Source organism: Ornithorhynchus anatinus, chromosome 18 (genome assembly GCF_004115215.2).
Source record: "Ornithorhynchus anatinus isolate Pmale09 chromosome 18, mOrnAna1.pri.v4, whole genome shotgun sequence".
Lineage (NCBI taxonomy): Eukaryota > Metazoa > Chordata > Mammalia > Monotremata > Ornithorhynchidae > Ornithorhynchus > Ornithorhynchus anatinus.
In genome coordinates, this window is record NC_041745.1 from 802,327 (window position 1) to 824,632 (window position 22,306).

Here is a 22,306-nt window from a genome sequence, read left to right on the forward strand (position 1 = left end):
CACACGATCTGATTACCCTGTATCTACCCCCGGCGCTTAGAACCGTGCTCGGCACGTAAGCACCTGATACCGTTATTACTATTACCGAGCCCACGACTGCGTGTGTGTGCGTGCGCGCCGGCCAGAACCTCGGACCCACTGACGGGGCGGGAGGGAGGGAAGGGAACGCAGGGGGTAGCAGCCCCCACCCCGCGGGGCCGGGATCTCCCCCCCTCCCCAGCCCGGACGACGAGGGCCGAGCCTCTCGGCTCCCAGTCGAGCCGCCGGCGGGATCCCCCCCGCCACCCGCGTGGGCCCAGCGGCGCGGAGAGGGCAGGGGGATGGGCGGGGAGGGGGTCCCGAGGCTCGGGGGTCTCCCCCCCCCCCCCGGGGGAAGGGGACGGGGCTAAGAGGAGTGAAGAAATAATATCCAGCACCACGGTTACAAATCTAGAACGCCCATAGCCATTCTACACACTTTCGTTTATTGTCCGGACAGTTAAAGTACAAATAATTCAAACACAACAAGGTAATGAAAGAAACAGTTACAATACTTTCCCTCCAAAATGGTCTAAACTAGCAAAGTTAACACGGAGCCGCCCGTTGGGGTCGTGGTGGACGGACCCTCTCCCCCGCTCCCGAGGCGTCGGCTCCCCGCCTCCCGCCCCGGCCGCCGTGGGAGACCTGCCACGGGGTGGGGTGGTGGGGGGGGGGGCCGGGGGAGGGGGAGAAGAGGGTTCGGCCCGTCCCCCCCGCCCCGGCGGTCCGGTCCGGCTGGGCGGCCCGCGGGCGCCCGGGAAGGAAACCCGACGGTGGAAAGGAAAAACGGAAAAGAGAGCGCCGACCCCGTGGTCCCGGCGGGGCGGGCGTCGTCGACGTCTGTCTACGCTGCTGCCACTACCACCGGCCGCTCCCGCCGCCGCCGCCTCGTGGTCTGCATGCACCGGGTGGGCTTAGCATGGGAAAAAACGCACAAAGCAACACAAGGAATAAAGAACCAGAACGTTTTATTACCATTGAGACTAAACTGGTTTCGAAAAGATCTCCTCTAACAAGACAAGAAAAGCAATAGCAAAATCCAACTATCATCTAGGTTATGCATAGCGAGGAACCACGTCTAGGACGGGGGCGTCCCGGGGGCCGCGGGGGTCCCGCCTCCCGGCCGGACCGACCGCCTCGGGCCTCGCCCCTCCCGCCCCCTCCTGCCCCCGCCTCCCCGGTCCTCCCCCCCCCCCCCCCGACGCCGCCGGCTTTTGTTCTCTTGGCTCTGGCTACGCCGTCCGTCGGAATCGCCGGAAAATCAAGGTCCAGTTGTTGTTTTTCTACTGTGCAGTAAGAAAAAATATTCACGACGAACATGACAATATATCAAACGATATTTCTACACGAGTTACCTTGATACCTCCTGCCACTTAAGTATCATAAGAAAACAGTTTTTAAGACATATACAAACGAAACTAGCAAAGTGTTACAACTTAGAATAAATTAACCAAAGGAAAAAAAAATAACTTTATATATATATATTTATATTATATATACACATACACACACAACAAAATGACACAGTAATATGCTTCTCCCCATAGTTTAAGTAAACAAATAAGTAGACCGGCCAAACTAGCTATATTTGATTTTGGCCATATGCATCGGTCACATTGGCAGTTAAATAAATAAGTGTTTCAAGCAACATAAACAGTGTTTCAAATGTACCAACACAGCCCAATTATATCTGCCATGGGCTACAAAGTGAATTTGAAAATTCCTTAAATTCAAAGCAAATGTTCTTTTTTTTTTTTTCTTTCCTAAACACATTACATTTAACTATGATACTAAGATATGTAAAGAATTTCGTAGCACCTACTGCTCCAAACTAAGGAAGTTTTCGATCAAAAGAAAAAAGGAACTCTTTTAACTTTTGCTTTGCTGATATCCCATACTGATGACTTAAAGAAAAATCCTCTATCAACTCATCTCCTTGCTTTTTGGGTTTTGACTGTGGGGATCGTGGGTGCTGTGAGCACGGGGCACCCTCCCCTGGGGTCGGGGGGGGTATTTCATATTTTGATTATTACATGCTATGAAAAGATCCTGTCTATAGCCCATCCTTCAAAAAACAATCTAATCCAGTTTAAAACACACATCTCGATCCCTAAAAAGTTACCAGTGCAGTATGAATGTGACAAAGGTGTCAATTTCCCCTAAATTAGCCAGTCAAAATATTTTTTTTTCTCAAATCCAGATTCTCTTGTAAAAATTCTTTATATTTTATAAAAATAGATTTTTCTTCAAACCCATTTTCCGCAAAGAGACCGTCTCTTTGGCAACACTGTTAATGTTATTTAAATTGTTACTGTCATCAGAGTCACCCTCGCCCCCCGTCCCCTCTACAGAAGACTGTTCCGTTTTCACATGATAGAAAAGAAAAAAGGAAAAATAGAGAGAATTGCAAAAATCGTTTTTTTTTTTTTGTTGTCGTCTCCTGCAATTTTTATTATTCCTCTTTAAACGTGAGTGGGGGGGGGGGGGGGCGGGCGGGAGAGGGAGGGAGCTACCAAATCTGATTGGAAATCAACATTTTGAAAAAAAAGAAAAATCTTTTTTCTTTCTTTGAATCCCACTAAGTTTGTAAAAATTGGTTTGTTTTTTTTTTTCTTCTTCAAATGAGCAAATGGTCATCTTAAAAAGGTCCACCTTCAAGGAAGGTGGGAAATTAGCTGGGCGAGGTCAAAGTCCCTGCCCCCTGCTATATCTATGTATATATTATCTTCAACAACGACAGCTATGAAAGAACATTCAATGCATCAAAGGTTTTTTTTTTTGTTTTGTTTTTTTTCGTTTGTTTTTTGTTTTCTAAGCATTATAAAATCCTTTCCTGGTACATCACAGGATATCCAATGTTTGAATACTCAGCCAACTTGCACTAGGCTTATAAAGTCTGTGGTTGAAACGTTAAGCCGTGAAAAGTTAGTTTCTCTCTCTCTCTCTCTCCCTCGTGGTGCGTGTGTGTATGTCTGTGTGTGTGCGCGCGTGTTCGTGTGTGTGTGCGTGCGTGCGTGTGTGCGTGTGTTTTTGTTCGTCTGTGGTTTCGGGCGCCCGGCCGGGGAAGCGGCCGAGGAGGGGACCGGGGCCGGGATTCATGATTTGTGGGTTTTGTTGGTCTTGAAGGACACCTGCAGCACCCGGTCCCCCAGGCGGTAGCCGTTGAGGCTGGCGATGGCCATGGCCGCCTCGTCGTAGTTGGTCATGGTCACGAAGCCGAAGCCCTTGCACTTGTTGGTGTTGAAGTCGCGGATCACCTTGACGTTGTTGACGGCGCCGAAGGGCCCGAACAGCTGCCACAGGACGCTCTCGTCCGAGTCGGGGGACAGGTTGTACACGAAGATGCACCAGCCGGTGCCCGTGTGCCCGGGGATGTTCATGCCCACCAGGCTGGTCATCCCGTCGATGGTGATCGGCGAGAACCTGTCGGGGGACAGACACGGGAGGACGGGGGGGGGGGGGGGGGGGGGAGGGGGAGGACCGTTCTAGGCGCCGGACCGGCACACGGGCACGTGCCCGCCCGCCGCCGTGCCGGGCGTCGGGAGCCTGCGGGCGGGCGGGCACCGAGAGGTCCCGACGCTCCGACGGCACGGCCGCGGGCCAAGCGCTCGCCGAGCACCGGGCACCGCGCCCGGCGCTGGGACGGACGCGAGGGGATCGGATCGGACGAGGCCGCCGGCCTCGCGGCCGCTTTCCCGTCGTCGTCGCCGTTCGCCGAGCACCCGCTGGGTGCGGAGCGCGGTACTGGGCGCCCGCTGTACGCGGGGCGCCGTGCTGGGTGCCCGGAAGGAAGCAATCCCTGTAGGAGGCCTGGTTCCTGACCCTGAGGAGTTGACAAGCTCGGGGAGGCCCCAGGCCAGACACGCACTGGATTCATACAGTTCGGTCGATTTGTCTCCCGTTTCCGCCATCGGGCCGTAAGCCCCCTCAAGGGCAGACCCCGTCTCCGACTCGCGGGCGCTCTAGTACGGTGCCCCGCGCGCATCCGGTGCCCGGGATGATACCCTGCACGGAGGAGGTGCCCGGCACGGCGCTCCGCAAACAGTAGGCGCACAATACAGAGCTCTGCAAAGAGTAGCGGCCCGGTACGGAGTTCTGCACGCGGCGGGCGCCCGGCCCACGTCGAGGTCCTATCGGAGACGTCGACTCTGACCGAGGAGTAGGCCGGGGCAGAGCTCCGGAGGGCCGTCCCGTGTCTGGACCCACCCCGTGACCGGGCGCCGCTGTCCACGGGCCCAGCCTCGGGGGACTTGGTCCGGCACCGGTGGCGTTCCCCCGGGAGGTTACGGGTGCCTCCGACGCAGCCTCTCACCCGCTCAGTCGCAGGCTTCCCCGGGCCCGGACCGGGGCCGTGGTCCTGGCCGGAACGGAGCGGCGTTCCCGGGCAAGGCCCCGACACCGTTACGGGTTTGGGAATGTTTGCATGAGGCACACTGAACAGAAATGGCGTGCATCTGTGGCGTGTACCCGTTCCACGTGCCCGGGGTGGGGGGGGGAAGGGACTGTTGCTGGGAAGGAAGGGGTGTGAAACCACTGGCTTGGCTGGATAACTCTGGCCCTGTGCCCTGTCCTCAAGCCCCCTGAGCAGGGTGCAGCTCAGCAACCCCAGCATGGGCTACGACACCCCCCGGCCCCACCCCCCATCCTGGTCGTCCACGGGGAAATCTAAGACCCCGGGCTGCCGGTGGTGGCCCGCGCCCCGCCGCCCCCGCTGCCTTTTGAAACATCCGGGGCACCTACCACACAACCCGGACGAGCCCGAGAGAAGGGTCTCCGGTGCCTGGCAAACCTAGAAACCGGAGAGCCCCGGGGCCCGCCGCCATGCCCGGGCTACGCCAGCCTGGCAGGTGGAGGCGGGGGGCTGGGCCCGAGTCTCAACTGCCTCGGATGCCAAGGCTCTGAATTTCCCTTCCCTCGGCCGGCAGAGCCCCCCTCCCACCCCCCAGATTCGACAAGGTTGAAAGAGTGGGGCTCTGGGGAGCAGCGGTGCGGCTCAGCCGATAGGGCCCGGGCCTGGCAGTCGGAGGGACCCGGTCATTCCTGGCTCTGTCGGCCGCTGTGCGACCCTGGGTAAGTCAGTCGCTTCTCTTCTCTGCGCCTCAGTCACCTCACCTATATCACGGGGATTCAGACCGAAAGCCCCACGTGGGACGTGGACTCGTGTCCAATCCGATTAGCTTACATCTACCCCAGCGCTTAGTACGGCGCCTGGCACGCGGTAAGCGCTCCACAGATGCCGTTGAAAAAAAAAAAAATCGTTTGGATGGGAGGTTTTTGCCCCACGCGAACCCGAGCCCTTTGCCGAGGCGCCAACTTGCTCCCGAGCACTGCGGATGCAGTTTGGGGGGGCCGGGGTTGGGGAGGGTTCCGGGGGCCCGTAGCGGCGGCCCGCCTGCGAATCCGAGAACGCGCCGGAGACCCCCGGCCCGACCGCCACGGGCCCGCAATGAACAAAAACCAACGCGACTCCGAAACTTAAAAAAGGATTCGGCATGCTGGTGGGAGGAAAAGGAATTTAAAAAGAAAAAAAAAAAGAAAAAGGAGGAGAAATGAAAGTTAGTGAAGCGCCCCGCCCCCCCCTTCCCCCAAACTAACAAAAAATGAAATGAGAGAGCGTGCCGGGGCCGGGCGAGGCCTAGGCCCAGCCGGCGGGCGGGGTCCGGGGGTGGATGGATTACCTCTTCACGCCATAGGCCATATTAAGCAAATTGTCCAGCCTGGAAAGAGAAGGAGGATCTGCATGTTAATGTCTCTCGGACGGAAGGGGGAGGTCGCTCTCGGCGCACACATCCACCCCGACGGGGCCACCTGGGCACGAGAGATTGCCCGACGAGCCCCACGCCCTCTCACTGCGCCGACACTTCCGGCTCTCGGGGTGGGGGAGGAGGAGGGGGAGAGGGGCTGGGCGGGGTGGGGGCTCCCGGGCGGGACCCCCGGCCCAGCCCCCAGCGCGAGCGTCATCCAGACCTCTCCCTTTCCCTGCGGCTGCAGCCGTGGCCCCTGGGTCTGGGGCCCCGGTCCCTCCCCGACGCCGCCGTCGGCCCTCCCCCGCACGAGGGCCGGCTGCCGCCTCGGGCTCCCCGCGCGTCGGTCCGTCCCGGGCCCCGGCGTCCGGGGGAGCCCCGCAGCCCGGGTTCCGCCTCGGCCACCGGGCTGCCCCGCCCCGCGCCGGCCGGATTTGGAAACGGAGAACGGCGGGCGTGTGGGGAGAGCCCGTCGGAGCGCGAGTCGCCCGGGGACTCCCCCGGAGGCGGGCATCCGGCCCGAACCATCCGGGGCTGCCGGCCGCGGCGGCGGGCGCCCAAGGGGTGGGTTACCTGAATCTCTGGGCCTGGTGGTGCAGCGGGCCGGGGTAGCGCCGGTTGGGGGACTGGTACAGTTGGGACAGCAGCGCCTGGCTCGTCTTCTGGCTCGGGTTGTTGGCGAATTTGACGGTGATGGGCTCGGTGGCCCCGCTGGGCTTCTGTCCGTTCAGACCCTTGATGGCCTCCTCCGCCTCGATCCTCTTGTCGAAACGGATGAACCCCACGCCGCGGGACACGCCTGGGGTGAGGCAGCAGGAGAGAGCGTGGTGGGGACGGGGGCCTGGGCAGGAGGAGGGGGAGACGGGGCGGGAGGAGGGAGAGACGGGGAAGGGAGAGGGGGCGGGAGGAGGGGGAAGCGGGGCATGGGGGAAGGAGGCCCGGGCAGGAGGAGTAGGAAACTGGGCAGGAGAAGGACACAGGACAGGAAGAGGAGATGGGGCGGGGGAATACCTGGCAGGAAGAGTGGGAAATCGGATAGGAGACGGGGAAGGAGGAAGGGAAGGAGGAGGGGGGCGGGGAACGGGACAGGGGGAGGGAAAGGAGAGATTTTTGAACCTGTGACTTGATCCACCAGAATCCGAGAGGTGATGATGCGTCCGTACTGCGAGAACAGCTGCTCCAGCTCTTTCTGGGTCATTGTTTTGGGGAGGCCGCTGACGTACAGGTTGGCGTCCCTGATGGACGCCGAGCTGGGCCGGGCGTAGGACACCTGCAGGGGAGATGGGAAGGGCGAGGGCGGCGGGTCAGCCGGCCGGCGGCCACGGCGTCCTCCCGGTCCTCCCGGGTCGGGAGCACCCGCACCTGCCGCCGCCGCCGGCCCCCCCGGGCGTCCGGCCCCGCCGACGGGTCGCTGCGGACGCCCACCGCCCCGGAGGGGCTCCGCCCCCGGTGCCGGAGATCCTCGCTCCGAGATCGCCCTCGCCCCCGGACCCCCCAGAAGCACACCCGGAACTCGAGACCGACTTGAAGCTCCACCTCTAAGAAGCCTAACGGGGAGCATGCACTCCAGCAAAGCAAGCTCTAACTGGCGACGAGTCTCTCGACCGATCGGTCCCCGCTACGTCCTGAGCGCCCGCTGGGTGCCGGGCACCGTGCTAAGCGCTTGGGAGAGTAGGCTAAAATGGAGTCGGTCGACACGATCCCCGCCCTCGAGGAGCTGGCGGTCTACTGTGGGCGGAGCACCGGAATGAGCGCTTGGCAGAGGACCGACGGGGCTGGGGAGAGACGACCCTAAGCTTGCGGTGGACTGTGTGCAGAGCACCGTACTGAGCACCCGGGGGAGGACGACGCCGTGAGCGGACACGATCCCCGTCCTCCGGGAGCTTCCGGTCAGATGGGAGAGAGAGACCCTGAAATCAACTACAGAGGGGAGGAGGAAGTAACGGAGTCTACGTGACACGTGACGGAAGTGCTCCGGGCGAGAGGGTTGTGGACACCAGTCCTCCCTTCGGTATTTATGCTAGATAGACAGGCAGGCAGGCAGGCAGACAGATTCAGCCAGACAGACGTGTGCAGACACACCTCTCTGGGTGTGTGCGTGGGCAGGCGTGTTTCTGTGCGAGGACGGGCACACCCGGGGGCGGCAGAGTCGTGGGCCGCTGGACTCCGGCTCCGTTCCGCGGCGGCCGGCCCGGGCCTGGAGGCTGTTCCGGGGGGAAGCGGCCATGCCTGGCTGCCATGGGGCCCGAGTCTGGGGGGGCAGATAAAGCTCTCCTGCCCTGCCCCTCCGCACCCCCCTCCCCCCGGCCCCCCGCCGCGGATCGGAAGCCAACTCTTCGCTCGCCGCCCCTAAAGACGGGCGCTGACTCGACAGGGAGGGCAAAGCGGGGGAGCGGCCCAAGCTTCCTCGGCCCCTTTCGGCTTCTGACGTCGGTGACGGGCCCCGGGCTCTCCCTCCCTCCCTCCTCCCCCCCCCCCCCCCCCCGCGACCTTCCGATCCCCTGCGGGGTGGACCTCTCCCCGCCGCCCCTGACCCCCCCCAGGCCGCGGACGGGGCGGGGTGCGGCGGGCTCAGGGGCCAAGTCTACCCTGAGCTCGTGGCCGTTGCTCACCTGGGGACGGCCAGACTTTGCTCAGCCCGAGACGACTAGTTCAGACCGCCCGGGGACCCGGGACCCTGAGGGACCGTGCGGCCCTCACCCGTCTGGACGCCCACGCTCGAGGTCGCGGATGGACCGTCCCACACCCCTGATTCGCCCCACTCCATCCCTGACTCTCCAGTGACCCAGCGTGGACCATCCAATACCCTCGACTCTCCCGGCGGGGACTCGGCGCGGACCGCCCGATGCCCCCGACTCTCCCCGCTCCAACCCCGACTCTCTCTGGTGACCCGGCAAGGACCATCCCACGCTCCTGATTCTTCCCCAGCGGCCCAACGTGAACCATCCAACACCCCTGACTCTCCCCCAGTGAACCAACTCCCCCGATCCTCCCCGAGTGACCCGGCACGGACCGTCCAACGCCCCGACTCTCCCCCCTCCGTCCCTGACTCTCCCCAGTGACCCAGCGCCGACCATCCAACGTCCCCGACTCTTCCTGCAGGGACTCAGCGTGGATCAGCCAACACCCCGTCCCCCCTCTCCGTCCCTGACTCCCCCGGTGACCCGGCACAGACGCCTTAGACCGTGAGCCCGGTGACAGAACGGGACTCTATCTGATCTGTCTTGTATCCAGTGCTTGGCACATACTAAGTGTGCCACTTTCACGGCAGGCGGCGTGACTGAGTTAGCCGAAAGACCACAGGCTTGGGAGTCGGAGGACGTGGGTTCCAACTCCGCCTCTGCCACTTGGCTGCTGCGTGGCCTTGGGCAAGCCACTTCACTTCTCTGTGCCTCAGTTACCTCATCTGGAAACCGGGGATGAAGACCGGGAGCCCCACGTGGGACAACCCGACTACCTGATTAGCGCTTAGAACAGCCCTTGGCACATAGTAAGCGCTTCACAACTACCATAATTATTATTAGTAAGTACTCAGCAGACGCCACGGTTATTACAACGGTGAGATTGGCAAGATTTTCCTTCTTGTCTCCTAGGGTGGTTTTGAAGACAAAATAGAAACCCTGCTGCGAAAGCGCTCTGGAGAAATGTATTTACTGGGGAAGACACCCCGGGCCCGGCCGCTGCTGCCCTCAGCGCCGGAGGGTCTCCGGGGACCTCGGCGCTGACCCCGAGGGACCACTGGAGCGTCGGGGACCGCCCGTGGCCCAGTTGAGGACTTCCGCCTTGAGGTCCTCGATCCCACTAAACCAGGCCCCCGCCAGCCCCAGACCCCCCCAGGTCTCCCGAGGAAGGCATCCTCGGGCGACTCGTTTACAACCCGCAGCTCCCATCGCCCTCCCTCTCGCTGAGCTGGGGGGCCGGGGGGCCGGGGGACGCCCTCCTCCTCCGGGGAGGATTCACAGAACGCCCGGGGAGCGGGCCGAGCCCGGAGGGAGCGCGGAGACCCCTGTCTGGTGGCCCCTTCTGGCCGGGACCCCGACAGGGGAAGTCTTACCTTTATGGTTTTGGTCTGGAGTCTCAGTCCGTTTAAAGTGTTAATGGCTTTCTCGGCGTCCTTTGGATCGATGTAATTAACGAAGCCGTATCCTAAGCTCTGCCCTGTGGAGACACAAAGGAAGGCGAGGGCTCAGGCCTGACGGGGCGCCCACGGGCGGGTCCCCGCGGCCGGAGAGGGCGTCCGTACCGCACGTGGTCGGTCCCACGTCCCCGCCGGCGCGCCGACGCGGAAGGACAGCATGAGAAGGAGGGTGGGGTAGCGGCCGGGCCTGGGAGTCAGAAGGTCGTGGGTTCTAATTCCGGCTCCGCCACTGTCTGCCGTGTGAACTCGGGCAAGTCACTTCACTTCTCTGGGCCTCGGTTACCGCCTCCGTAAAACGGGGATCGAGACCGTGAGCCCCATGTGGGACGGGGACTCTGTCCAACCTGATAAACTTGTCCCCACCTCAGCGCTTAGTATAGTCCCTGGCAAGTAGTAAGCACTTAACCAATACCACAATTATTCTTCTTATTACGGACAGAGGGCAGGGACTGTGTTGACCAACTGTACTGTTCTCTCCCAAGTGTTCAGCACAGTAGATCGGCAGCGCCTTGAGGGCAGGGATTCTATCTACTGATTTTAATTGCACTCTCCCCAGAGCTCACTACATAGACGGTCCACTCTTGGAGGGCAGGGATCGTTTCCACTAACTCCACTGTGTTCTCCCAAGCACTCAGTGCTTTAAGCGTCCCTTTAAGCCTCAGTAAACACCACTGATTAACTGATTTGACTCGGACAATGGGTGAAGCTTTCCACAGGGGGCCAGGGCAGAGAAAAGGCTGGTCTGGGGGTCCGAGCTCAGCTGCTCGAGTGTCGGCCGAGGGCCTGGGCACCCCCCGACTCCCCGCCGGCCGGTCGGCCCCTCATCCGCCCCCGAGAGACCGCGGCGCTCTGGACGTTAGGTGATCTCTGAGGGTTCATTCACGGGAGGGTGTCATCGCCTTGCTGAAGTGCAGGTCAATGCCCGGGCCTCAGGGCTGGTCCTTTCACCCTAAAACCTGCTGCACGATGGCTGTTGGCCAAATAATAATAATAATAATGATGGCATCTGTTAAACGCTTACTATGTGCCGGGCACTGTTCTAAGAGCGGAGGTAATCAGGTTGGACAGAGTCCATGTCCCACGTGGGACTCGCAGACTTAATCCCGGTTTTACAGATGAGGTGACTGAAGCCCAGAGAAGCGAAGTGACTGACCCAAGGTCACAAAGCAGACGAGCGACAGAGCCGGGATTAGAACCCAGGTCCTTCTGACTCCCAGGCCCGAGCTCTGTCCACGAGGTCACGTCCACCCGGCCCCGCCGGGACCCCACGGTCACAAGGGAGAGATTCGGGCCCCAGACGATTAAAATCAATTTACCGACGGTATTTAGTAAGCGCTTACTGTGTGCACGACATACTAAGCGCTCGGGAGAGAAGAACAGGACAGAGAAGGTATCGATGGAATTTACTGAGCGCTTAGTGTGTGCAGAGTATTGTACTCTCCCAAGCGCTCAGTGCAGCGATGAGCTTGGTAGAAACGATCTTTGCTCTCGAGGAGCTTCCAGTCCAATGAGGAGGTAGACGTTAAAATTAATTACAGTCAGGGGACACGGTAAAGTATAAGGAGATGTATAAGGTGCTTCCCCTCAGAACTCATCTTCCCACCCAAACCCTGTCCTCTTCCTGAATCTCCCTCCACCACAGACACCACCAACATCCTGGCTCCCGAGCCCGTAACCCTGCCACCGTCCTTGACTCACGTCTCTCGTTCGACCCGCGTATTTTCAGTCTGCCACCAAATCCTGTCGGTTTACCTTTGCCGTACCTCTGGGGTCTGCCCCTTTCTGCCCGTTCAAACCGCTTCCTTGCCGATCCAAGCACTCATCATCTCCTGCCTCGACTACCGCATCCGTCTCCTCGCTGACCTTCCCGCCTTCTGTCTCTCCGGGCTCCAGTCCTTCACTCCGTTGCCCAAATCGCTTTAAAAAAAGTCCACATCTCCCCACACCTCAATAACCTCCAGTGGTTCTCCATCCATCACCGCATCAAACAGCAACTCCTTACCTTTGGTTTTAAGGCCCTCTAGCAGTTCTCTCCACCTTTCTTACCTAACTGACTTCCTACTCCCATCCAGCCTGCTCATTTCGCTCCCCTGACACCGACGTACTCTCTCATCTGGATCTCGTCTGTTACACTGCCGACCCCCCCGCCCACGTCCTCCTTCTTTCCTGGGCTCCCACCCGCTTCCAATCCGACAGACCACCGCTCTCCCCACCTTCAAAACCCTCCAAGAGGACTTGCCCGACTAAGGCGTCATCTCCCCCGGTAGCACCACCCTTCTGCTTTACCCCTGCACTTGGATCTGTCCCCATAAGCACTTGATATTCACCCCACAACACTTAAGTACACCTCTTACCCTCTCCCGTTTTCCCCATCAGTTCCTTATTTTACTGCCTCTTTCCTCCACCAGGCTGTAAGGTCCTTGTGGGCATGGGTTTCGTCTGTCGACTCGTATGTACCGTACCCTCCCGTGCGTTTTTTTGCAGAGTACAAAACGCATGCTATTTATCGAGCAGGCATTATAGGCTTGACAGATCCCACTGATTGACTGCTGTGGCCCTCGAGGTGGGGTGAGTCTCAAAATGCTTAGAGGGTACACAGTTACGAGCACAGGTGACCCAGAAGAGAGAGGGAATAGGATGGGGAAACGAGAGGTTAAGCAGGGAAGACTTTCCGGAAGGGTCGTGACTTCGGGGGGGGGGGCTTTGAAGCCGGGGCGAGCGGTGGTCCGTCGGATGTGAAGGGGGAGGGTGTACCGGGAAAGAGCGAAGGGCTCCTTCCCCGAGCAGACTTTTCTTCCGAGGCCCGGGGCCGGGGCGGCCTTGCTCCGACGGGCCGCGGGGAGGACTCGTTCGCGGCGGGGTCCCGGGGCGATGCCCTCCCCTTCCCGCCCCGCCCAGATCAGGGGAACAGGGAAGTGAGACACACAGAAAATTGTCGGGACGTCTGCCAGGGAAGACGCCTCCAGCCTCGGGAATGGAGGATGCTAAATCTCTCTGCACTGCAGACCCAGATAGAGCCAAACCCCTGGAAACAGCCACTCAGCCCCGCAATCCTCCCAGTCCCCTCCCAACCCCCCGCGGCCCGGAGTCCTCCATCCGTCCCCGGCTCCCCTGGCCCCGGCCCAGTTCGACATTCTTCTCCAGTAGCCCCATCCCTCCTCACCCCCCCCCCCAAGAATCCTCTACAATCCCCTCAACCTCTCACCCTCCCACAACATCCACTTAGACCTGTGTCCGACAGGGACTGCGCCCAACCTATCTCATCTCTGCCCCAACGTTCACTACGATGTTAGGCACGTAGCGCTCAACAGGTACCATTAAATCAAAGGAAATAAAAACAGTCCCCCCCCCCCCCAATATGTGAGTATACGTGAATGTGCTTAAAAACGCACTCCCCACTCCCTTGCTTAAGAGAAAACCCCAGCCACAACGGCAAAAATGAGCCAAATAAGTTTAAAACAGATAATACGAAAAAAATAAATAAAAATAAGGCACTTACTAGAGGGTTCTGCACACAGTGAATGGGAGTGGAACCAAGAAAAGTGTCTGCGGGAGGCCTCTAGGGAGAGCGAGGGGATTGACTGAAGGTTTTAAAGCCACTCACACCAAGGGAGGGGGGAAGGGGGGAAAGGGGTGAGAGGAGGGGGGCGAGAGACTCTGTGTGTGTGTATATGTATATATATATATATATATATAAAAACAGCCTGGGCACTAGTCAGATGTTCAGAGGTCCAACTCTGCCTGACCCACCCCCATCAGCTCCCGCCACCTCCCCCAAACATCCCACGTGGTCAGCTACCGGCGGGCCCGGGTCCGGACGCAAACACTTCGGATCCCGGGGCTGCTGGCTTTCAACTGTCCCCCACTCCAAGGGGAGCAAGGTCCCGCAAGGTGCCGGGCCCAATCCCCCAGACAGAGCGACCCGGGCAGACAGTAGGTCAGGCCCAGGGTCTCCCCCGGACAAAGCACCACGTCCAGCCCCCACCCCCTACCCCGGAGACGAGGGGCCAGCCCCAGTCCCCCGAAGTGCCAGGTCCGGCCCCCCTAGACGAGAGGCCGGGCCCGATCTCCCCAGACAGACCATCGTATCCAACCCCGGCGGAGTGCCTCGTCCGGTCCCCCCGAGACAGGGCGCCACGTCCAGCCCGCCCCCAGACGAGGAGCTACATCCAGCCCCCGCAGACGAAGAGCCCAGGCCCAGCCCCCGAGACGGCGCGCCCTGCCCTGGGTCCGCCGGACCGGACGGCAGGCCCAGCCCCCGGACGGAGCTTCAGGTCCACCCCCGCCAATCAGACAAGGCACCGGGCCCAGCCCTTCCCGAGACAAGAGACCACGGCTGGGCCGCCCCCGACCCCGTCCCCGGCCGAGACGCGGGGCCGGCCCCAGCCCCCTCTGGACCAGGGGACGGGTCCCACCCTGTGCCCCCCTCCCCAGAAAAGAGGCCAGACCCACTCTTCTCTAGGCAGGGGGCCCGGGTCCAGCCCACCCCCACCAAGAGAAGAAAGCAGACCCAGCCCCGCCCTGCCTCCCTAGATAAGAGGCTAGACCCAGCGCACCCCATACAAGGGGACAGGACCAGCCCCCCAGAAAAAGCATCGGATCCAGCCCCCCCGAAAATAAAGCACCGGGGAAAACCAACCTCCCCCATCCTGCCCTGCCAAAAAAAGGCAGGGCCCCGGATGACGCCGTCCACACCTGTTTGCGCTCACGGGCGTTAATCCCACTCCGCCCGCTTGCCGCGGCTCGCCACCGCCCGGAATCCGGAATCCGCTATTAGCTCGGGTGCCGTCTGCGGGGTTTTAATCCGATCGGCCTCCCCCGGGGCCCCCCCCACCCTGCTAGGATCGAGCCCCGAGGCCGCACGAGTTAATCCGCCGTTAGTTGGATTTATGGAGATCACCACTCGGAGCATCTGGAAGATAAACGGATAAGCCAGGCAACTTTCTCCCCTGGCTACCCTGTGAGCGCCTCGGAGGCAGCTGGAATGCTGTCCACCGACTCCGCTCCTCCTCTCCCGAGCGCTCAGTACAGTGTGCCGCACGCAGTACCCCGCAGACTCGAGGGCAGGGGTTGCGTCTGGGAAGTCGACAGTCCGTCGATGGTATTTATTGAGCGCTCGGGGGGAGCGGCGGGGCCCAGTGCCAAGAGCCCGGGCTTGGGAGTCAGAGGTTGTGGGTTCTAATCCCGGCTCTGCCGCTTGCCAGCTGTGTGACTTCGGGCGAGTCCCTTCTCTGTGCCTCAGATACCCCATCTGGAAAATGGGGATTAAAACTGTGAGCCCCACGTGGGACAACCCGATCACCTTGTATCCCCCAGCGCTCAGAACAGTGCTTTGCACACAGTAAGCGCTTAACAAATACCACCATTTATTTTCTTTAAGAGCGGGAAGGGCACTCTACTCGGCTCTCGGGAGAGTTACGAAATAACAGCGCCGGTAGATACGCTCCCTGCCCGCCACGAGCTTACAGTCTAGAGGGGGAGACAGATGATGATAGAAAGAGAGAAATTACCGATGTGGATTTAAGCGCTGCGGGACGAGAGGAAATAGGGCTCAGTCAGGGCAGGCCTCTGGGAGGAGGTGTGCTTTCAATAAGGTGACAGTCAACCAGCTGACAGTCCAGTGCTTGGCCCACAGAAGACTGTCAGCTCCTTGAGAGCAGGGGTCGTTTCTACTCACTTCCGTACTCTCTCGAGCGCTCCGTCCAGCGCCCGGCTCACGGTCGGTGCTCGGGACGCACTCTCGACCTGCCTGTCCGTTAACATCTGTCTCCCCCTCTGGACTGTAAGCTCGTTAAGGGCAGGGAAAGTGTCGTACTGGACTCCTTCCAGCGGTCGGTACAGTGTTCTGCGCATACTCTGCGCTCCATAAATACCACTGATTGATTGTCCGGCACTCCCGCTTTTCCAAAGCGCTTTCGCGTCACTGGTTTAATAGTAATAATAATAATGTTGGTATTTGTTAAGCGCTTACTCTGTGCAGAGCACTGTTCTGAGCGCTGGGGGAGATACGGGGTAATCGGGTCGTCCCACGTGAGGCTCACGGTTAATCCCCATTTTACAGATGAGGTAACTGAGGCACAGAGAAGGGAAGTGACTCGCCCACAGTCACACAGCTGACAAGTGGCAGAGCTGGGAATCGAACCCGTGACCTCTGACTCCGAAGCCCGGGCTCTTTCCACTGAGCCGTAATTACGGTATTCGTTAAGCACTCATTCATTCATTCATTCAATCATATTTATTATGCGCTTACTGTGTGCGGAGCACTGTTCTAATTAACAGCGTCAATTAACAGTGACATTCCCAGCACTGTATGCCAAGCACCGTATTAGGCACCGGGGTAGATAGGAGATAATCGGGTGGGACACGGTCTCCGCCCCACCAGGGGCTCATAGTCTAAGGGAGAGGGAGAACAGGGATCGACCCCCCCCCCCCCATTTTGCAGCCGAGAAAACCGAGGCCCAGAGAAGTGAAATACTTTGCACCGGGTCACACAGCTCGGAGGGGGCGGAGCCAGAATTAGCACCCGGGTCCTCCGACTCCCAAGCTCACGCTCTTTCCACGAGGCCACGCTGAGGGAGGGTGGTGTGATTATTCCCATTTCGCAGACGAGGAGACAGAGGCCCAGAGAGGCAACATTCCCGGTCCGCGGTCGCGCCGGACCGGAACGGCACGGGGCCTCGGACTCTGGGGTTTCGGGCCCGAGCCTGTTCACTCGAACTGGCCGGTGTCCCTACGGGGTCGCGGGTCGCAGCCGTGATCTCCCGCTGCCCCGGGGACGGAAGGCAAAACCGTGCTCGAAAAACGCCAGCCTGCACGACAGCCCCGCCATGGCCTCGGAAAAAAGTCCCCCCGGCAACCCCGACCGTGCCCTGGCCCGAATGGCTACCACGACGCTTGCTGGGGGGAGGCGGCTCCAATCAGAGCTAATTCGCCTGACTCTATTTTGAATTTTATATTCACTGATTCATCACTCTTGTTAATAACCGAGGCATTTATTAAGGACTTACTATGCACTGAGCACTACAGCACGTATTAGACATTCAGATCAGGCCCGGTCCCTGACCCACGCAGGGAGGGAGGGAGAGTGGGGAACTTCTCCCCATTTAATAAAGGGGGCAAATGAGGCCCAGAGAGGTGAACCAAAGCCACGGGGGGGGGGGGGGGCTGGGGGCAGAGCCGCAACGCCAAGTCCGGGTCCTCTGGCTCCCGGCCCCGTTCTCTTTCTTCCGGGCCTCACTGCCTCCCCACAAAACCACTTTAAAAACCATCCAAAACCAGGTGACTCTAATTTCCCCGCTCCCTTATCGGGGGCCACCGGCGTGTCCGGGGGCTCGTCCGCCTCCTGTCCGGGGTCCGCGGGCCCGTGGCCCGCTCACGCGTCCCGGGGGGAGGGGGGCGGCCGTCTCCCCTCCTCCCCTCTCCCCCACTCCCTCCTCCGGGCGGAGTTAATTCCCTTAATTCAGGGCCGGCTTCCGGACGCCCGGGCTCTCGCAAGCCATCGCTCTGATGTCCGCGGTAATGAAGTTTTTCCATTTAGTGCCGCATTAATTAAGGCAGAGACCTGTGCTCTGAAGGAGGCCGGCCAGGACCTGATTACACGTTTCCAAACCAACTCCTGCTCCCACTTCAACTCTGACTCCGAGCGCGTGTTTCCGGGAGGTCACTCGGCCGCCCTCCCAGGGGCCGAGGACCCTCCTTAGTCCAGCCCCGCGGCTGGAATACCACCCTGTTGTTTCCCACACGTCCCGGGGGCCCTGGGCACCAACACGACTAGCGGGTGCCAACCAAGTGCCGGTCGGAGCCCAAGGTGCCCGCCTGCCCCCCGCCATCTCGGGCAGGGTGAAGCCGGGAGGGGCGGGCCGAGTCCGTCCCGGGGAGCGGTCAGAGCCAAAGGCGCCCGTCCACTCCTCTCCCACAACGGTCCGTGGCGGGGGGCAGGAAATGACACCGGTTCTGTCCACCACATTGTGGGTCCAGAGGGTAGAGGCGGCAACCGGGGTGGGGATGGGGTCGGAAGCCCTTCCTCTAGACTGTAAACTCACTGTGGGCGGGGAACGTATCCGTTCTATTCTCACACTCTACTCTCCCAAGCGCTCAGTCTAGCGTTCCGCGCTCAGTAGATAGGACCGCCTGACGGAAACTCATCCAGCTTTGGCGGCTCACGCGGCGCGGAGGGCCACCGAGGCAGCTCCCTCCCGCCCCGCCCCATACGAGAGGCCCGGTGGACTCCGGGGTCCCGGGGCCCACGTGGGGCACGGCCAGACTGCCCGGCCGGCATCGGAGCCCCGCGCGCCACCCAAAAACTCCGCCTGGGCACCGGCAGGAGGAGAACCCGCGTGGCCCGCGGAGCGTGGTGAGGATGGGCGACCCGGCTCTAGGCGGCATTGACGGTCTAGAGCAGCGCGGCGCCCACCTTTCTGTTTAGCTGCAAGACCCGGCCCCGACCGGGGAGACACATCTATCCAGCCGGCGGGGCCGCCTCGGCCCGCTCGCCAACAGTCGGCGGGACGGGGGTCGGCGACCCCGCCGCTCTGGGCCGCGGGTGGCTTCCCGGGCCCGCTGGGCGGGGCCCCTCGTTCGGAGACCGGACTACGGCAGGTTGCGTGGGCAGTCGCCGTTTGCGCCGAGCCGGGCCGGCGGCGAGGGCGGGACCGATGACCCGGCCACACCCTGAAGCCCGGGTGGACACAGTGCCGGTCGAGAGCAGGTGGGAGACGCCGGCTGCCGACAGACAGGCCTGGCAGGCCGCGGGCAGGGATAGGGCTGCTCCTCCTCCGCGCCGAGCACCGCACCGCGCCCCGGGGGTCGATCCGCGATAGCCGGGTCGGACCCGATCCCCGTCCCAAATGGGGCTCGTGCGTCACCTTGATTCTATTTATTTGCTATCGTTTCAATGAGATGTTCTTCCCCTCGATTCTACCTACTGCCGCTGTTCTCGTCCGTCCGTCTCCCCCGATTAGACCGTAAGCCCGTCAGAGGGCAGGGACTGTCTCTCTCTGTCACCCATTTGTACATTCCAAGCGCTCAGCACACAGTAAGCGCTTAATAGATACTACTGAATGAAAGGGAGGACAGGCGTTTGAATACCCATTTTGCAACCGAAGAAACTGAGGCCCAGGGAAATGAGGAGATTTGCCCAAGGTGACCCAGCGGGCAAGTGGCGGACAGCTGGGATTAGAACCCAGAACCCACGATCCCGGGCTCCTTCCACTGGACCGTACTGCTTCTCACTCCCCCGCCAACCCGCCCCCGGGCACCCACGGATCTGTCACCTTCAGCGTGAACTCTGCCCACCAGCTAGGCGGGGGCTGACCGTGGTGACGCCTCGGCCCGGGTGGGGCATTTCAGATGGACGGTTTGTGGGGGCGGCAGCTGGCCCGCTGGGATGGCGGGGCAGACGAGGCACCCCGAGGGGCCGGGCACGGAGCCAGCTCCGGGCAAGTCACCCCTCAGCAGTGCCCGGGCTGCCGCAGCGGATGACTAGTTCCCGCGGCTTCACCTCTCTCACCCTCATCGCTTCCTCCTCCTCCCTCCTGCTTCCAGCTTAGTGGGGCAGCTTAGCCTAACGGAAATAATAATGACGTTGGTATCTGTTAAGCGCTTACGAGGTGCGGAGCACCGTTCGAAGCGCTGGGGGAGACACAGGGTCGTCGGGTTTGTCCCACGTGAGGCTCACAGTCTTCACCCCCATTTTACAGATGACGTAACCGAGGCACGGAGAAGGAAAGCGACTCGCCCGGAGACGCGGGGGCCGGGATTCGAACCCGTGACCTCTGACCTCACGCCGCTTCTCTAGAAAGAGCCCGGGGCCTGGGAGTCGGGAGACTGGGGTTTGAATCCTGGCCCCGCCACTGGCCGGCTGGGTGATCTCGGGAAACTCACGGAACTTCTCTGGACCTGGGTTTCCTCATCTGTAAAATGGGGATGCAGTAGCTGTTTCTGCTCCCGCTCGGGCCCCGAGCCCCTGGGGGGAGGGGGATTGTGCCTGTTCTGATGATTATGTATCTCACCGCGGTGCTTGATCCATTCGATCGCTTAACCGACCGACACCAATCGATCAATCCATGGTCTATACCGAGCGCCTGCTGTACGGAGAGTTTATCCCAAGCCCTCGGGAGGGTACAATTCAAGAGTGTCTCGAGAGTCAGCCGCGCGCCGCAGTGGACAGAGCCCGGGCCCGGGCGTCGGAAGGTCCCGGGTTCTGATCCCGGATCTGCCACTTGTCCGCTGTGGGACCCGGGGCAGGTTTCTTCGCTTCTCTGTGCCTCAGTCGCCTCATCTGGGTAGACGGGGATTGAGACCGCGAGCCCCATGAGCGACGGGGACTGGGTCCGGCCCGGTTCGCTTGCATCCCCCCCCGGTGCTTAGTGCGGTGCCCGGCACACAGCAAGCGCTTAACAAGTACCACGGTGATTATTAAAGGCGGGCACGGACGGTGATATAAACAGACGAATTACGGAGTCCGCGGGGTGAACAGAAAGCGCTTAAAGGGAACGGATCCAAATGCACAGGCGGTGCGGGAGGAAGAGGGAGTAGTCGAGGAAGGCCTCTCGGAGGAGGTGTGATTTTCGAAAGGCTCTGGAAGTGGGGAGAGCGGTGGTCTGTCAGATGTGGCGGGAGGGGGAAATAGCACTGGCATGATTATTTATCATCACCACCTCTCTTCCTCCTGTCTCACTTTCTGGTCTCCCCCTACTCCTCTCCAGGCTTCCTGCTCCTCTCCCTCTCCGGCCACCCTCCTCCACCCCCAGCTTCTCAGAATCCCATTTCACCCCCGGGGGTGAGGGCCGGCCGAGGGATGTGAGAGGGGAAAAGGAGAAGGGCCGGAATCAGACCTCCAAAACCGGACCCGCGATATCGCCCGTTCCCCGTTGCCCGGGGAGAATTCTCGCCTTGAGAGACCACCTCTCTTGCCCCCCGGGGGGGGCGTTTAGCAGGCGAGACCGACTTCCGCCCCAAGCCCCCTCGCCCCCCCCCCCCCACTGTTGCCCCTTTCGACCTCCACACCCAGCGACTCGCCCAACCACCTCCCCGGCCCCGGTGTGCAACTCGACGCCTGGACCGGCAGACGGAATTCTCTGTATCCGTGGAATGGGACAGGAGGGACCAGTTTCATTGTTAATTTAAAGAGCTAGAATTAATTAGGCAGGGTAAATGAAGAATTTAATAAGCACGCTTTACAACCGGCGGCTCTGCCTTTCTTAAACACAGCCGGCGGGCGGGCGGGCAAGGAGGCGGACGGGCAGACAGGCGGGCATCCGCCGCCCCTCGCCATCTCTCCGGTCGGCTTCCCGGAAGTCTGGGCCCGGAGCTTCCATTCCGGGAAGAAGGAAAGGGCCGGGCCCGCGCCCGGACGCAACCCGCGCCCGAGCCTTGCTTCCCGCCTGGACCCCCGCCCCCGGCACCCGGGGTCCAATCGGACGCCGCGGCCGGGACCGAGCGCCCGGGGGTGGGTCTCCCATCCCCCGCTGGACGTCACGAGCTCTGGGGACCGGAATAGGGGCCGTCCCCGGGGCTGGCAGCAGCCCTGTCGGGCCGGTCAATCGACTGGATTTATTGAGCGCTTACTGCGTGCAGAGCGCTTGGGAGACCACGATGCGACGGCAGACGGACACATTCCTTGCCCTCGGGAGCTTGCAGTCCCGAGTGGGAGACACGTAGAGAACTCCCCAGTGGGTACATTGGGCGGTGAGAGCATCCGGCCTCGCTTACGCGGGTTTTTGGCAAAATGAGGGGCAACTTCCCGAAATCAGCATAAGGCCCTGCTTCTCTGTGATGGTTCTGTGGACCTCACAGACACTCAGAAGGAGCGGGGGGACGGTCCCCATCTCCCAAGGGCCCCGCTGTGCCGGGGGGTGGGGGAGGCGGTGCCCTGATTGCCCGAGGACCTTGCTGGGTGGGGCGGGTCAGGGGTCCTGGCCCACCCAGCCCGTTGAACCCCCCCCCGGGGGCCACGGGTCGGAAGCGGGCAGAGTCGGACCCGTGGACCGGTCCCGGGATTAGCTGCACCGGGGAAAAGGCTCATCCAAGACTCCCACCCTGAGGAGGTCTGGGACCACGGACGGAACTGCTGTTACTCTGTTACAGTGCTCGGTAAAGTGCTCTGCACACGGGGAGCACTCGATAAATATGATTCATTAATTGATTGACCGCTACTAGCAGGGGCTCTTGTGGGGCTACTGGTTTGCTGGATGTCAATGGGCAAGTCCCTCAGTGAGAAGCAGCACGGCCTAGTGGAGGGAGCCTGGGCCTAGCAGTCAGAGGACCCGGGTTCTAATCCCGACTCCGCCACTTGTCAGCTACGTGACCTTGGGCGAGTCACTTCGCTGCTCTGCGCCTCAGTGACCTCATCTGTGCAACGGGGATGAAGACTTTGGGCCCCACGTGGACTGGGTCCACCTCCCCG

The 22,306-nt window shown here is 61.1% G+C and overlaps 1 protein-coding gene across 5 annotated transcripts in view; it reads right to left on the reverse strand.

The window, feature by feature from the left end:
• Positions 1-701: 701 nt before the first annotated feature.
• Positions 702-22,306, reverse strand: part of ELAVL4 (ELAV like RNA binding protein 4) — a 57,503-nt gene continuing 35,898 nt past the window's right edge. For 4 of the 5 annotated variants that reach the window (XM_029046603.2, XM_029046606.2, XM_039914660.1 and 1 more), the window contains 5 exons: positions 9,817-9,920; positions 6,879-7,032; positions 6,336-6,561; positions 5,697-5,735; positions 1,778-3,441 (listed from right to left, as the gene is read on the reverse strand). In XM_029046603.2, coding sequence (XP_028902436.1) covers positions 3,114-3,441; positions 5,697-5,735; positions 6,336-6,561; positions 6,879-7,032; positions 9,817-9,920 — 851 coding nt within the window. In that variant the 3' untranslated portion in view covers positions 1,778-3,113. Of the gene's footprint in view, positions 932-1,777; positions 3,442-5,696; positions 5,736-6,335; positions 6,562-6,878; positions 7,033-9,816; positions 9,921-22,306 lie in introns of those variants that run through there. The other variant, XM_029046604.2, reaches the window with a different exon arrangement.